The sequence below is a fragment of the Stenella coeruleoalba genome, assembly GCF_951394435.1.
Source record: "Stenella coeruleoalba genome assembly, chromosome: 10".
In the NCBI taxonomy this organism is placed as follows: Eukaryota; Metazoa; Chordata; class Mammalia; order Artiodactyla; family Delphinidae; genus Stenella; species Stenella coeruleoalba.
The window spans coordinates 59,823,013-59,835,061 of NC_137156.1; the positions used below are offsets into that span (position 1 = coordinate 59,823,013).

Sequence of the window (12,049 nt, forward strand, 5' to 3'; positions counted from 1 at the left end):
ATACCAAGCACTGTGCTAGGTGCAGAGTATTAAAGAGAGGGAAGGAGGAAAGAGCAAATAAGACATGGTCCCCACCTTCAAGGGGCCCTAGTCTGACAGAAGAAGATAAAATGAGAAAGTTCCCCAAATACTACTGGGAAATGACCAGCAGAGGGGCACCACCCTGTGCTGGCCATAGGGAGAGGCCAGCCTCCTGGAAAGCCCCCTTCTCAACCACATTCCCCTAACGCTTGAACACGAAACAGATCAGGCCAGGGTGAAAGAAATAGGATTGTGGCGAACTAAGACGAAAAATATAAAAACGTCACACCCAGCATAGAGGGAAATCTTTTTTCAGATCACAGATGCCAAAAGCCACCAGAACGATTAATAAGCATACAAAGAACCAGCGGAAGCTTAAGGCAATTTAAGAATTCTCGAATGCGCTTGTGAGCCCAAAATAGCACATACGCTAAAAAGCTGGGGGGGGGGGGGGAATAATGTAGACTGCCTTCCCAATACCTGAGGTGCCTACTAAACCTAGTTCCTACTAAATTTATCTTCCAAGGGCAGGAGTAGAAAAGACAGATTCAGAGGGACGGAAAATAAAGGACCAATTCGTCTCACGTGGCTAAGAAGCCACGGGCTGGGCTCGTGAGCCCTCACCTCGGATCCAGATCCAAGCTGCAAAAGGAGAAGCCACCTGCAGAGGCTCAGCTCCAGACCCGCCCTCCTCCCAGGAGCACCCGCTGGCCTGAGGGTGGGAAGTGGGGGTCAGGCAGCAGGCGGGCACTCACCATGGGAAACAGGCCCAGCGAGTGGTAGCGCCTGGACGTGGTGTTGGGCATGGTCTTGTTCCGGAGGTTCTTGAGCTCTTCCTGGGCCTCGTGGAGCATCTCCATGCACTCGGCGTACTTGTCCTCCAGCTCGCGCAGCTGCGGAACACCAGGAAAGAGCAGAGGGCTGGGATGTGAGACCTGGTACCGCCCACCCACCCACCAGGATCACCACCAGAGGCTCCCGCCCTCCACGGGACCAGCTGCCCTGTGTCCTGAGGCCAAAGAGTCCTCAAGGCACAGTTTTTCTTTTACTTGCAGACTCGGAAATCTCCTAAAACACTAACGAGCAACTGAGAGAAAACAAACGAGAGGGCGAATCATCACTCCCTCGTTTCCTGCCACGTCTTTGAACGGGGCTCCTCTGACATGGCGTGCTCTGTGTCCTTTCCCTTATTGGAACGTTTGTCGGGGGCCCGTGAGCGCCGGGCTCCAGGCTGGTGTACAGCCCAGTCTCCCAGGTGCTCACGACCAGCGTCAGCTCAACTGGGAGCTGCCTTAGGAGTAAGAATGACATTCAATTCAAAATCAGAATGGTTGTTAAGATGGACGGGACCCACACAGCCTGTTGGAGGGAGGTTGACGTACCCCAGCTGGGACCGGGGCCCTGATGAAACGAGGGAGAGCCACTCACCTCGGCCGTGAGCTGCCGCTGGGCATCCTTGGCGGCCCCCAGGTGTTGGACAAGTTCTTCATTTTCCACTGCACACTAGAACGTGGCAAAGGGAAATCAGCTTCTCTTTTAAGACATGTAGAAAAGTCTAACTTTTCCCCTCTTATTCCCTGATCCGTTATGATCCTATCACACGTCCACAGGGAGATTTTATCTTATACTGGAGTAAAATTTTGTCTTTTATATAGTTTGGAAGGCAGCGTACTTCCTGTGTCCGTGTTCATTCCCTATCGCTTACCCCTCCCCTCCATAGTCACAGCCGCTCTCTGGAAGCATTTCACCTCAGGCTTCTAGCAAAGGCCTGACGTGGGGAAACTTAATTGTTTTTCCGCTGCTTCATCTTAAACCTAAAGGGGACAAGGTTCTACCACAGAATATACAGGTGCCCTAAGGACAAATACCAAACGGGATCATTCAGACTTTGAATTCCCAAACTCTCTGTTTACAGCCCCTTTACCTTTCTTAATGAGTTCTATTCATTTGCAGATTTTTCTTCGGAGGTAAGTGGTGATAAATGTGATCCCCTTGCCAATTCAGGGCAACAAATTTTATGCTATTGAATCCGCTAAGCTTTAGCAAAAGCTCTAAAGGGACGGCACAAATTCCTAAAATAAGAATCTAAAGGGCACTGTCTTCGGGGTAAATGCCCCTTCTCGATCTCAGAACAGCTAGTTTTGCATCAGCCAGAGAAACAGAAGCCTTACAGCTTTTGCCTTCTTCTGCAAATCAACTATTTGAGAGAGCAGGTGTGTGATCTCCTCCTGCTGGCGGGCAGCGTCTTCCGTCTTCTTGGCCAGTTCCTCCGAGATACTGGCAATCTGCACGTTGGCGTCCCCTTTGACCAAGAAACGACAGTCGCAAGAGCCAGAGAGAATGGTTTCTTTGTGGTTTGTCCAAGAAAACAACATCTTTATTACAAGACAGGGGGGAGCAGTGGAGAGGGCACGTGAAGATGGCTTGGAGGGAGAGTCCCCATCTTCCTATATGGGCTCGGTCTGTGGTGAGGAGGAACCAGCCCACCGGCTGTGGCTCGCAGGCTCTGTGTGGGTCCTCACCCCACTGCCCAGAGCCACCTCCCCAGAGAAAATCGGGCAGGCCTTCGCAGTCAGCCCGGAGGTGCTATAGCAAACAGAAGGCGCCTGTGGCCAATTCTGCACGTTCCACACAGGAACACACCCCCATCGGTAACAGGAACCCCTGCTGCACTCTGTTCTAGAAAGGAACTATCGCCATGCACAACACAATTCCCCTGGGCGTTTTCAACCCATATTCAGAGCCGTAACTCATTTGACTAGATTTAAACATAGGGTGCGTTTCATTGACTTAGTGTTTTGCGGACACTCAGCATACTGTGTTGCCCGTTTGTCTTAACGTGTAAACTTATAATGGAGAGGGTGGGGGGGGAAGCACATCGTATTTGCAAAGCTGAGAACTCTGGCCTCAACGTTTACACATCAAATTACTGATACTATAAGGCTGTTCTTCCGCATCTTCAGCTCAGGACTCCGATGCTGGACCTAACTCAGACATTCGATAACCAATATTCCAGCAGAAAGCCAAAATTAAAATTAATTTTAATTAATTGCGAGAGACTGGGAATGTATGGCTGACAACACCGCACCCGCTGTCTCATACACGAGGGTGAGGGGAGCCACACAAGATGAGGGGAGGCCTCTGGTTTTCAGAAAAAATGCTACTGAGCCCAGGCTGGCAGGAAGACCACACTCTATCAGGGGATGCAAATCCGTCTGGTCTTAATGATGGCAGGTGGGGAAAGTAAAAGCGGGGGACAGGAGGGGCGGGGGGCAGGCCATACTCAGCTCCTTCACGCAGTCGTTGACCAGCTGCTGCTCCTTTTCTTCATAGGTAATGGTCTCCGTCTTCAGCTGGCAGGCCTGTGGACAAGGCTCAGGTCAGAGATCCCACAGTCGCACCTGGACAGCCTAGGGGATGCAGCAAGGGCTAACCCGGGTCTGGAAAGCTGCCCTTCAGCATCTCCCCAGCTGTGACCCACTGAGCCCTCAGATATAGAAAGTCAATCCCAACCACTAGAGGGCACCACACGAAGCAGCTGCTAAAACTCTTGTGAGCGCCCCCTCTATCCGTCGGCCTGTCTTTTCACGTGTGTCTGCCCTGGCTCACAGTCATGGACCCCCTTGTGACCCAAACAGTGGCTAAGACACAGCCCTGCCTACCGTGGACATTCTAAGGATAATCACCACCACAAGAATGGCTAACACTTAGCACACCTACTACGTGCCGGGCACCATCCTCTGAGTCTCTGAGTGGGAGTTAGACCTGTTGTATTCAGCTGAGTAAAAACAGGGTAGAATATGAAAGCATTAAAGTTCAGAGACCCAAGAGCTACCCCTCGGACTCTGGATGGCTTTGCTCCTGGCTGAAAAGGTGGGAAGATAAGACATTGAAGGCCCCAAGAAAATGCCCCAGTTAGAGAGGTATCTCTGAGCCCTCAGGTCCTGGCCCCAGAGACGCCACAGTCCTGAAAGCCAGATGCAGGAGCCGGACTCTGTGGCTGGGATCAGATTCCCTCCGCTTGCTTTAGGGGAAGACTCCGACACAGGGACAAATTGCTGTGTGCCTGGGGCTAGAGCATTTACTTGGGGCAGATGCTGGAACTCAGAATGGGGAAAACTGGACTGTAGTCGTGGCTCAGCCACTGCCTGGCAGAGAAAGCTTGGTCGCACTGGGCTTATGTCTCCCATCAGTAAACGAGAGGCTGGAAGAGTTGATGGCTAAGAGACACGAATGACCCTTTCCTCAGGCAGAAGAGCATCCTGTTAAGCCCAGACATGAGGCTCTTCCCAACATGTGAGGCAAGTTCGAGGTGACAGGTGGTCTGCCCTACTGGAGGGACTTTGGGGAGCCCTGGGCCAGCTTAGGTGAACATGCAGCCCAAACTTGACAGACAAGGGCCTGATCGATAGGGCTGTACCACACCTCTGGCTAGAGAGCATAAACTCACAGATAATTAAACAAAAAGTACCAAATTTGCATGCATCTGTATTTCTGGATGGGGTAGTGGGTGAAGGGAAATAATGTGGGGTTTGGAGCCACAGAGACTTACAAACCCTGGCTCTGTTGCTCACTAATTTGCAAGATCTTCGGCAATCAAAACACTTAGTAGCCTGGGTCCCGGTTTTCCCTACTGTAAATGAGAATCAGAGTAACTGGCTTCCAGCCTTGTTGTGAAGATTTTTTTAAAAAAAGAATGCAGGCAAAGTACCCACCACAGTGACTAGCCAATCAGAAACACTCAAAAGCACGGGTTTCCAAGCTGCCTCACTCAGTTCAACCTTTTTAAGTTAACTGTCTAAGAAATATGTCTCCAAGTTCTCGGGTACTATTAGGGCACATCTGACCTGCAGTAAAGTGAAAACGAGGCTTTCACACCAGGCCTCCAAGTCACTTCTACGTCCGAGCTGGAGACCACCACGGCAAGGCCCCACTTTCCAGGAGCTTTGGCCCTGACCCAGAAGGAGAAGGGTTTGCCACTCTTACCCAGCCTCACGCTGCGTAATTCACCAGTCCGTCTGCTGCAGCCCGGACAGTATGTGCTGCCCTTTGAAGGCAATGCCCAGCTCATAAATGAGGCACGCCCTCTGGGCACTTGGTGTGGCTGTGACCCCAGGTCCACATGGCTCTTTCATAGACCATCACCCTGGAGGACGGCGGGGCTGTAATCACTGCTATTCTCACCAGACATGCAAAACGGGACCACCACCCTTGCAGAGGGGACGAGGGCAGGGAGTGCACTTCACCTCTGATCGAAGTACAACGTTCTCCTCTTCAAGGTCCTTCAGCTTCTTCTGGAGAGAATCCAGATGGAAGTAATTCTGGACGGAGGAGGACGACTCATTCCTCTTCAACCTGGGGGAGAAAGTTCACTTTCTAGGGAGGGAGGCATTTCCTCCGACCACCTGGCAAGCCATGGAGAAGCACAAAGAAGGGCCGTTTCAAGGAAAGCTCATGAAAGGTGCAGGGTGACAATGGCCCGTCAGGCTGGTCCCTCACCACCAGGAAAACAGCACAGGCTTACAACACTTCAGAGCCACATCCCGACCCTTTGCTGCCACTTTGCCTCAGGTTTCGGGGGAACCAACTCTATTTGAAGCCTACACGATCTGGGATGCCTTCTATGTGCCAAGAACTATTTTAAGTACTCTACGTGTATGAACCCATTCAGTGCTCACAGCCCTAAGAACTGAGTACTATTATTATGCCCACTTTACAAATGAGGAAACAAGCACAGAGAGGTTAATAACTTGGCCACGAGCCACAGAGCCAAGATCTGAACTCAGGCCATCGGGCTCTAGAGTTCATGTTCCTAATAGGAGACTCTGCTGACACAGAGAAGCCCCTCCCCCCAGGCACCCCCCCAAGGACCCACCACAGCACTGCTGGCTCCAGAACCCTGTATTTCCTCCAAATGCAGAGTCCAGCCTGTTACTCCTTAACAGCCAGGCCAAACCAATCTGAACTGACAAATAAGCAGTAAGACCCAGGAAGAGGAAAACTAAAATCCCATCAGAATAGGAAAATCCATCTGTCGGAGGCACTCAGAGATGTCTGGCTTACAGAAGGCTGAGAGCAGCTGACCTGTGCTGCCAGTGAAGGTGATGCTGTCTAGGCAACTCCAAGCACATGGACCACAGCCAGCCAGTGCTCTGGCCTCTAGAGACAGGCCCTTGGGTGACTTACGGGGTGGAGCACACAGACTCCGGCTCGCTCTCCTCTGCGGCGCTGGTGTAGAACTGAAGCAGCTCATCCTTCATGGACAGTTCATGCCGGAGCTGTGACACCTGCACAAACACAGCCCGTCACGCACTCTCTAAATGCGACAGCATCCCCACTCGTGCTTAAACACTTACTGCTCACTGACAACATTTTTTAAATTCCTCATTCAACGTGAAGGCACGCCACCGATTTTGTGCTATTCAAGGAAAACAAAGGGTTGAGTCTGATCCCATTCAAGAAAAATACAATCAATTACTTTTTGGCAAAAATCCCTCTGTTTAAATTTGTAGTTTTTACTTTGGTACAAAGAAGAGGTGAGAGGGGACTAGAAGGTGCTAGAATGATGGCTGGGGCGGGGGGCGGGGTGGGCAGCAAGACAGCAGAGGGGCTTTGCAAGTAAATGGATGACCAGCTGGGAAAACACTCAGAGAAGCGGACCATGTTACCACATGGAGGAAGAGGCCATTCACTTCTGCCAAAACCAAATCCCATCTCGGACCAGGACCCCTGGTGATGTCAGTTCCGGGTGGGCAGCTTACAAGCAGCGAGCCCGGCAACCCTTGTTCTCCCGCTTGGAAAATCTCATAGCGCCACCTTGTGACTGCTACACCCTCACAGGAATTCTGGCCAAGCTTGGCCAGACCTTGCTTTGTACTCAATGATTACAAGATAGGCATTCCCGATACAGGAAGAAAAGAGGCAACCATGAGGAACTGGCCGTACCGACTACTCTGCAAGGATGGCTCTGCAAGTCGCACTTATTTATACTTCAGGTTTAAAATAAACCTGACCCATAAAGATTTGCACCTGCCCTTTCACCATTCAGCACCGATGAATAGGCAACCAGCACTGTGAGCGAGGATTATAATCGTTTTAATTCTTTCTTGTTTCTAATTTGATTTGGGGTCTATAGTTTATCCCAACTTTCCTACACAACACCGTGAATATATTTTATCTTCCACGGAGAAACCAGCTTTATGTGCGTAAAGCCTTCGGCTTCAACACCTAGACTGATCATTTAATGATGTGCCCAGGGGAAACAGTTTTCAAACTCCAAGGTTTCCCAAGGGGACAAAAAGTCACTTCCACCCCCAAGTGCAGGATGCACTTTGTGTGAGGAAAGGAAGCCCCAAGCAAGGGCAGCACCTTGGAGAAGTAGCGCGTGAGGGGTGACGGGTGACCATTTACTGGTTCCTGATGGCATGTCCCTCTGCTCAGAAGGGGCCAAGTAGGGGGCCAGGCTGACCTTCTCCCATACTTGGGAGAAGGGAAATTTAGGTCATGATGCTGGAGGCTGGGAGAGCAGGGGTCAACTTTATTTCTCCTTGAACACGACCGTATCTTACCTCATCACCTTTTAAAGAAAGCCCAGGATTAAAACTTGCCTTTATACAGTGCTATACATCAATTATATCTCAGTAACACCGGAAGGGGAAAAAAAAATCAATAAAAATTACAATAAACCCTTAAAAAAATGTTTTCTTATCGAGTGGCTACTCTGTTTCATCACATTAAATGACTGGTAAACCCAGACAACAATAGCTGGGAATATCTTTAATGAGGGAAAAAGTCTGAATACGTCTTAGGGACATGAATAAGGGCATCCCCGTCGCCCCCCCCCCGACTAAGAAAGTTTCTGATAGAAAATAAGGGAGAAGAAATGAGAAGAAGGAAAGCCAATCAAAGTCCTCACAGTTCAGATTCACTGTTCAAAGGCCAGTTAGGGGGCTTCCCTGGTGGCACAGTGGTTGAGAGTCCGCCTGCCGATGCAGGGGACACGGGTTCGTGCCCCGGTCCGGGAGGATCCCACATGCCGTGGAGCGGCTGGGCCCGTGAGCCATGGCTGCTGAGCCTGCGTGTCCGGAGCCTGTGCTCCGCAACGGGAGAGGCCACAACAGTGAGAGGCCCGCGTACCGCAAAAAAAAAAAAAAAAAAAAAAAAGGCCAGTTAGGATGATGGCAAAGACACTAGCAAGGGGGGCCTGGCTGTAAGCTCCTACTTCTGGTTGTAGCAAACCCGCCCGATTCTGCAGCCTTCCTCCTCCCATCCACACCGTATCCCTCCCAGAAAACCAGTGCCGCTCCTCTGAGACCTCAGCCCCTAAGTTAAGCCTAAAGTGTTCTTCCCCTGCCCCCCATCCCCCATAATGATGGGGGCTGAAGATATAGACCAAGATTTGTATCATTAACCTAGTAGGGCTTCGATCATGAAAACAATAGGCTATTTTTGGTTTTGTTTTAGAAACACAAAATTATATTGTGCTGATGAAGGGGCAGTCACTGCCTCACTCTGCAGCATGGCTGCAGTTCCTTCTCCGCCTGCCAACGCCCACCCCGGCTCAGGAATCTCCGCTCGTTGTTGGAATAGACTGTGTGCCCTTCAGCCAGCTCTGAGTGTCTTTCTCAGCTGACATGATGATCTAGACTCTTGGAGGACACGGGCTGTAGCTGGTCCACACTGGGGGCCTACTGACCATGTGAGGGCTGGTCCCAGCCTGGGCGACCCGTCCACACTGTCTGAAGGAGACACAGATGAACAGGAGGGGCAGCAGGAAGGCAGCTCTCCATGTCCGGGGAGGGCCTTCCCCAGCAGGATCCCGTGAAATCATCACCTTCCTCAGGCACGCCTTTTGCGGCACCCAAGCCCCTGCAGACGCCCCTGCTGGCAGGTCCTCACCTCCTCCCTGATGTGTTCCACCTGCTCCTCCAGCAGCTCATTCCTCTCGGTTAGTGTCTTGTTCTTCTTCAACAACGACTGGCCGATCCGAGCAGCCAACTCTAGATCCCGCTCTTTCTGTGAAAGGCAGAAGCGAGAGCAGAGGTTGAGAAAACCCGTGCTTCCAGCAGGAGCCCACAGAACTCAGGGTCAACTGAGGAAAACAAGGGCGTTCAGCAAGGACAAGGGAATCAACTAATTCACCATCCACGCACCAGCGTCTGATACCTGTTCAAAGAGGAGCTCACTCAGCTACCAGGGCCCCAAGCAATGAAAGGGAACCTTCCCATCTAATGAAAACAAGTCTCTTCCTACAGGAAAGACATGCTTCCAAAAACCTTTCTATACAACTGCTTTTGGTCCTTGTGTAATCATTTGATAACCTATCTCTCTACCTGAAGGGCTGGGCTATTGTATCGCCAGCACCCAGCACAGGGAGACACTCGGTAACTATTTGCTCAATGAATAAGTGAATCCAGAAATTCCAAAGTGCACTTAAAATAGCCAAGGCAGCCTCTCTGGCACACGTTAAGCTGGAATTTACTGAGTTCCTTAGATTTACCGCGTATGAAACAAAAATGTTTAAAGTTACTCTGAAACAGGATACAGTTATGTTTCTTTTACTTATGGAAGGTAGGCTACTTAGGCTTTATCTTTTTAAAAAATAGCTTTAAAAACGGAGAAACAATGCATAACATTGCCCTACTTCAGAAACAAAGACTGTTGCAGACAGAATTTCCTGTTAGCTCAGTTGCTGACATTTAGAGCACAGCAGGGCACAGAGGAAAATCTTTACTGGCATACAAAGATACAGCTGCCTTTATGGGAGGAAAGTTGTTGCCTGACAGTGGGGACAGCGGGGTGGACGCCATCACCAAATGCAGACTCGCTGATCCTTGCTGGTGAAGCTGCTGGCCATCACGAGTAGAGGCACTTGCTCACTTTTAGGCGGGGATTGGCATGGGGAGGAGAACTCCGGAAAACGAAATCCTTTTAGAAGCCTACGCTAATTATTCTGCTCATCTGGTGTCAAAAAGCAGAAGAAGAGGGACATGGGGTTTTGAGCAGAAAAAAGCTGGGGATTCAGGAATCCCCGCTTCTGATAACCATGTAGTCTTATGGCTTCCACTCATCCCAAACACAGATTAGAAACCATCAGTAGGTTGAGAAGCATTTTAGTCATGGCAACCGCCATTTTGTTTTAAATGACATTCAACAGCATAGAACTGAAATACCAAAGTGCGTTCCACATAGTAAGGTTATCACTTCATGCTTAAATTTTGCTTGTCACACATTTACCGACAACCTAAGAGGCATTTCTTATAGCAGGTACCCGTCAAAAGTTTAACTGCTCCAGGTGAACCGTTCTACCCTAAAATTTGAGAGTCTGGGTTCTGATTCAACATCCCTGGGGCCCAGTTCCCTCGTCTGCGAGATGAGGTAGGGTGGACGGGCAGACTTGCTGAGGGACCCTTGGAAGAATCTTCTAGCTCTATGATTCATTGAGTGGTAAGATATTTCAAAAAGCATCTTTTGTTTCTAACTTTTTATATATCCACCAAATTATACCATGCAACAGTAGCACACCTTCCTTTGCTCATCATGGGAGTTTGGCTGAATTACGAGCAGAGCACTGGAGGTCAGAGCATAGTTTGGGGGGACTGAATCCAACAGCGATTTGGCTCTCTGGAGCTCTTGCATGAATGATGGTCTCTCTCCCCTAGGTCTTCCATGGTCCTGAAACCTGTAACTGCTGTCCCAGAAGCCAGCTGGGTGTCATGTCAAGTGAGCCATAAATTCCTCCAACTCTTTCCCAATCTGTGCCTCCCCCTCGTGCCCTCCCAGGGAACAAAGGGGACCAGTGAGTCTGCCCAACGAACCGAGACGCCCCTCTCTGTGCATTCATCCGTGCCGGCTACTGTGTCTACCAAGGAGGGTCCTTATCTCAGCGGCCCTTTATTACTTTTCAGACACAACGGTTGTGCGTATTTGGTACTGGGAGGAAATGACCCACAGGGATTGTGTGAGGGAACCCACTTCTACAGGGGCCGTCTCAAAATTAGCAACTAGTGCAGGTGGTTTCAGCTGGCTAACTCTCCGTGAAAACTGTAGTACCACCGTCCATTTCCCTTTGGAAGTGTGGTCTCCATAAATCTCTCACTCCAGTCAGTTAGATCTTTCTACTAGAGCAAGCCCTCAGACTGAATACCCAGCAGGTGCTTCATGCTCGCTGGTTCACTGCCTACCGTTCTGTGCTGCTTGCCGTCATGCAATCCAGCTGCTAAGTTCCAGCACACATAGACATTTCGTAGGCAGATTTCAGTGCAAACGAATCAAGCCAGAATCATAATGATGAAGACAGGCTGGGCAAGGCACCGATGAGCACGTGAAGAATGCTGAAGGCGTCCCACGGCACACAGGGGCCAGAACCCAAGAGGAATGGGACGCAGGCAGGGGAAGGAAACAAATGCTGAGGGGCTCGACAACGAAGCCCCTCGCCCCTCCCCACTATACCCCAATACACGTCAAATCTCAGACTTGAGGGCCTCCTTGCCCTCCGGAGGGGACAACTCTCACTGTGTCTACACCCAAAATCTAATCTGTATAGTAACATAAAGAAAATGCTCTGCTGGAAAAAAAAAAAAAAAAGGAAGTTAGAGTAAAAATATTCAGAGATGAAATGAAATTCTTAAACAAAAAAGTCATCAGAAGGTCTCTGGTTTTTCTAAGGCAAAAGGCCAGCTGGGTTTCTCTTTAAGAATTTCAGTAATCGGGCTTCCCTGGTGGCACAGTGGTTGAGAGTCCGCCTGCCGATGCAGGGGATGCGAGTTCGTGACCTGGTCCGGGAAGATCCCATGTGCCGCGGAGCGGCTGGGCCCGTGCACCATGGCCGCTGAGCCTGCGCATCCGGAGCCTGTGCTCCGCAACGGGAGAGGCCACAACAGTGAGAGGCCCGCGTACCGCAAAAAAAAAAAAAAAAAAAAAAGAATTTCAGTAATGAAAAGAGTCTCATTTCTTACAACCAGCCAACATGTGATAAATATTTACCTCGAAAACCAGGAAAACAGCTAGGAAATGACCACTGGATCAA

General features: G+C 50.2%; 1 protein-coding gene across 5 annotated transcripts in view; it reads right to left on the reverse strand.

The window, feature by feature from the left end:
• TRAK1 (trafficking kinesin protein 1) overlaps positions 1-12,049 on the reverse strand; it is a 104,699-nt gene that overhangs the window by 28,166 nt on the left and 64,484 nt on the right. For all 5 annotated transcript variants that reach the window (XM_079932981.1, XM_079932979.1, XM_079932980.1 and 2 more), the window contains 7 exons: positions 8,920-9,036; positions 6,208-6,308; positions 5,268-5,376; positions 3,305-3,383; positions 2,193-2,323; positions 1,450-1,524; positions 777-914 (listed from right to left, as the gene is read on the reverse strand). In XM_079932981.1, coding sequence (XP_079789107.1) covers positions 777-914; positions 1,450-1,524; positions 2,193-2,323; positions 3,305-3,383; positions 5,268-5,376; positions 6,208-6,308; positions 8,920-9,036 — 750 coding nt within the window. The remainder of the gene's footprint in view (positions 1-776; positions 915-1,449; positions 1,525-2,192; positions 2,324-3,304; positions 3,384-5,267; positions 5,377-6,207; positions 6,309-8,919; positions 9,037-12,049) is intronic.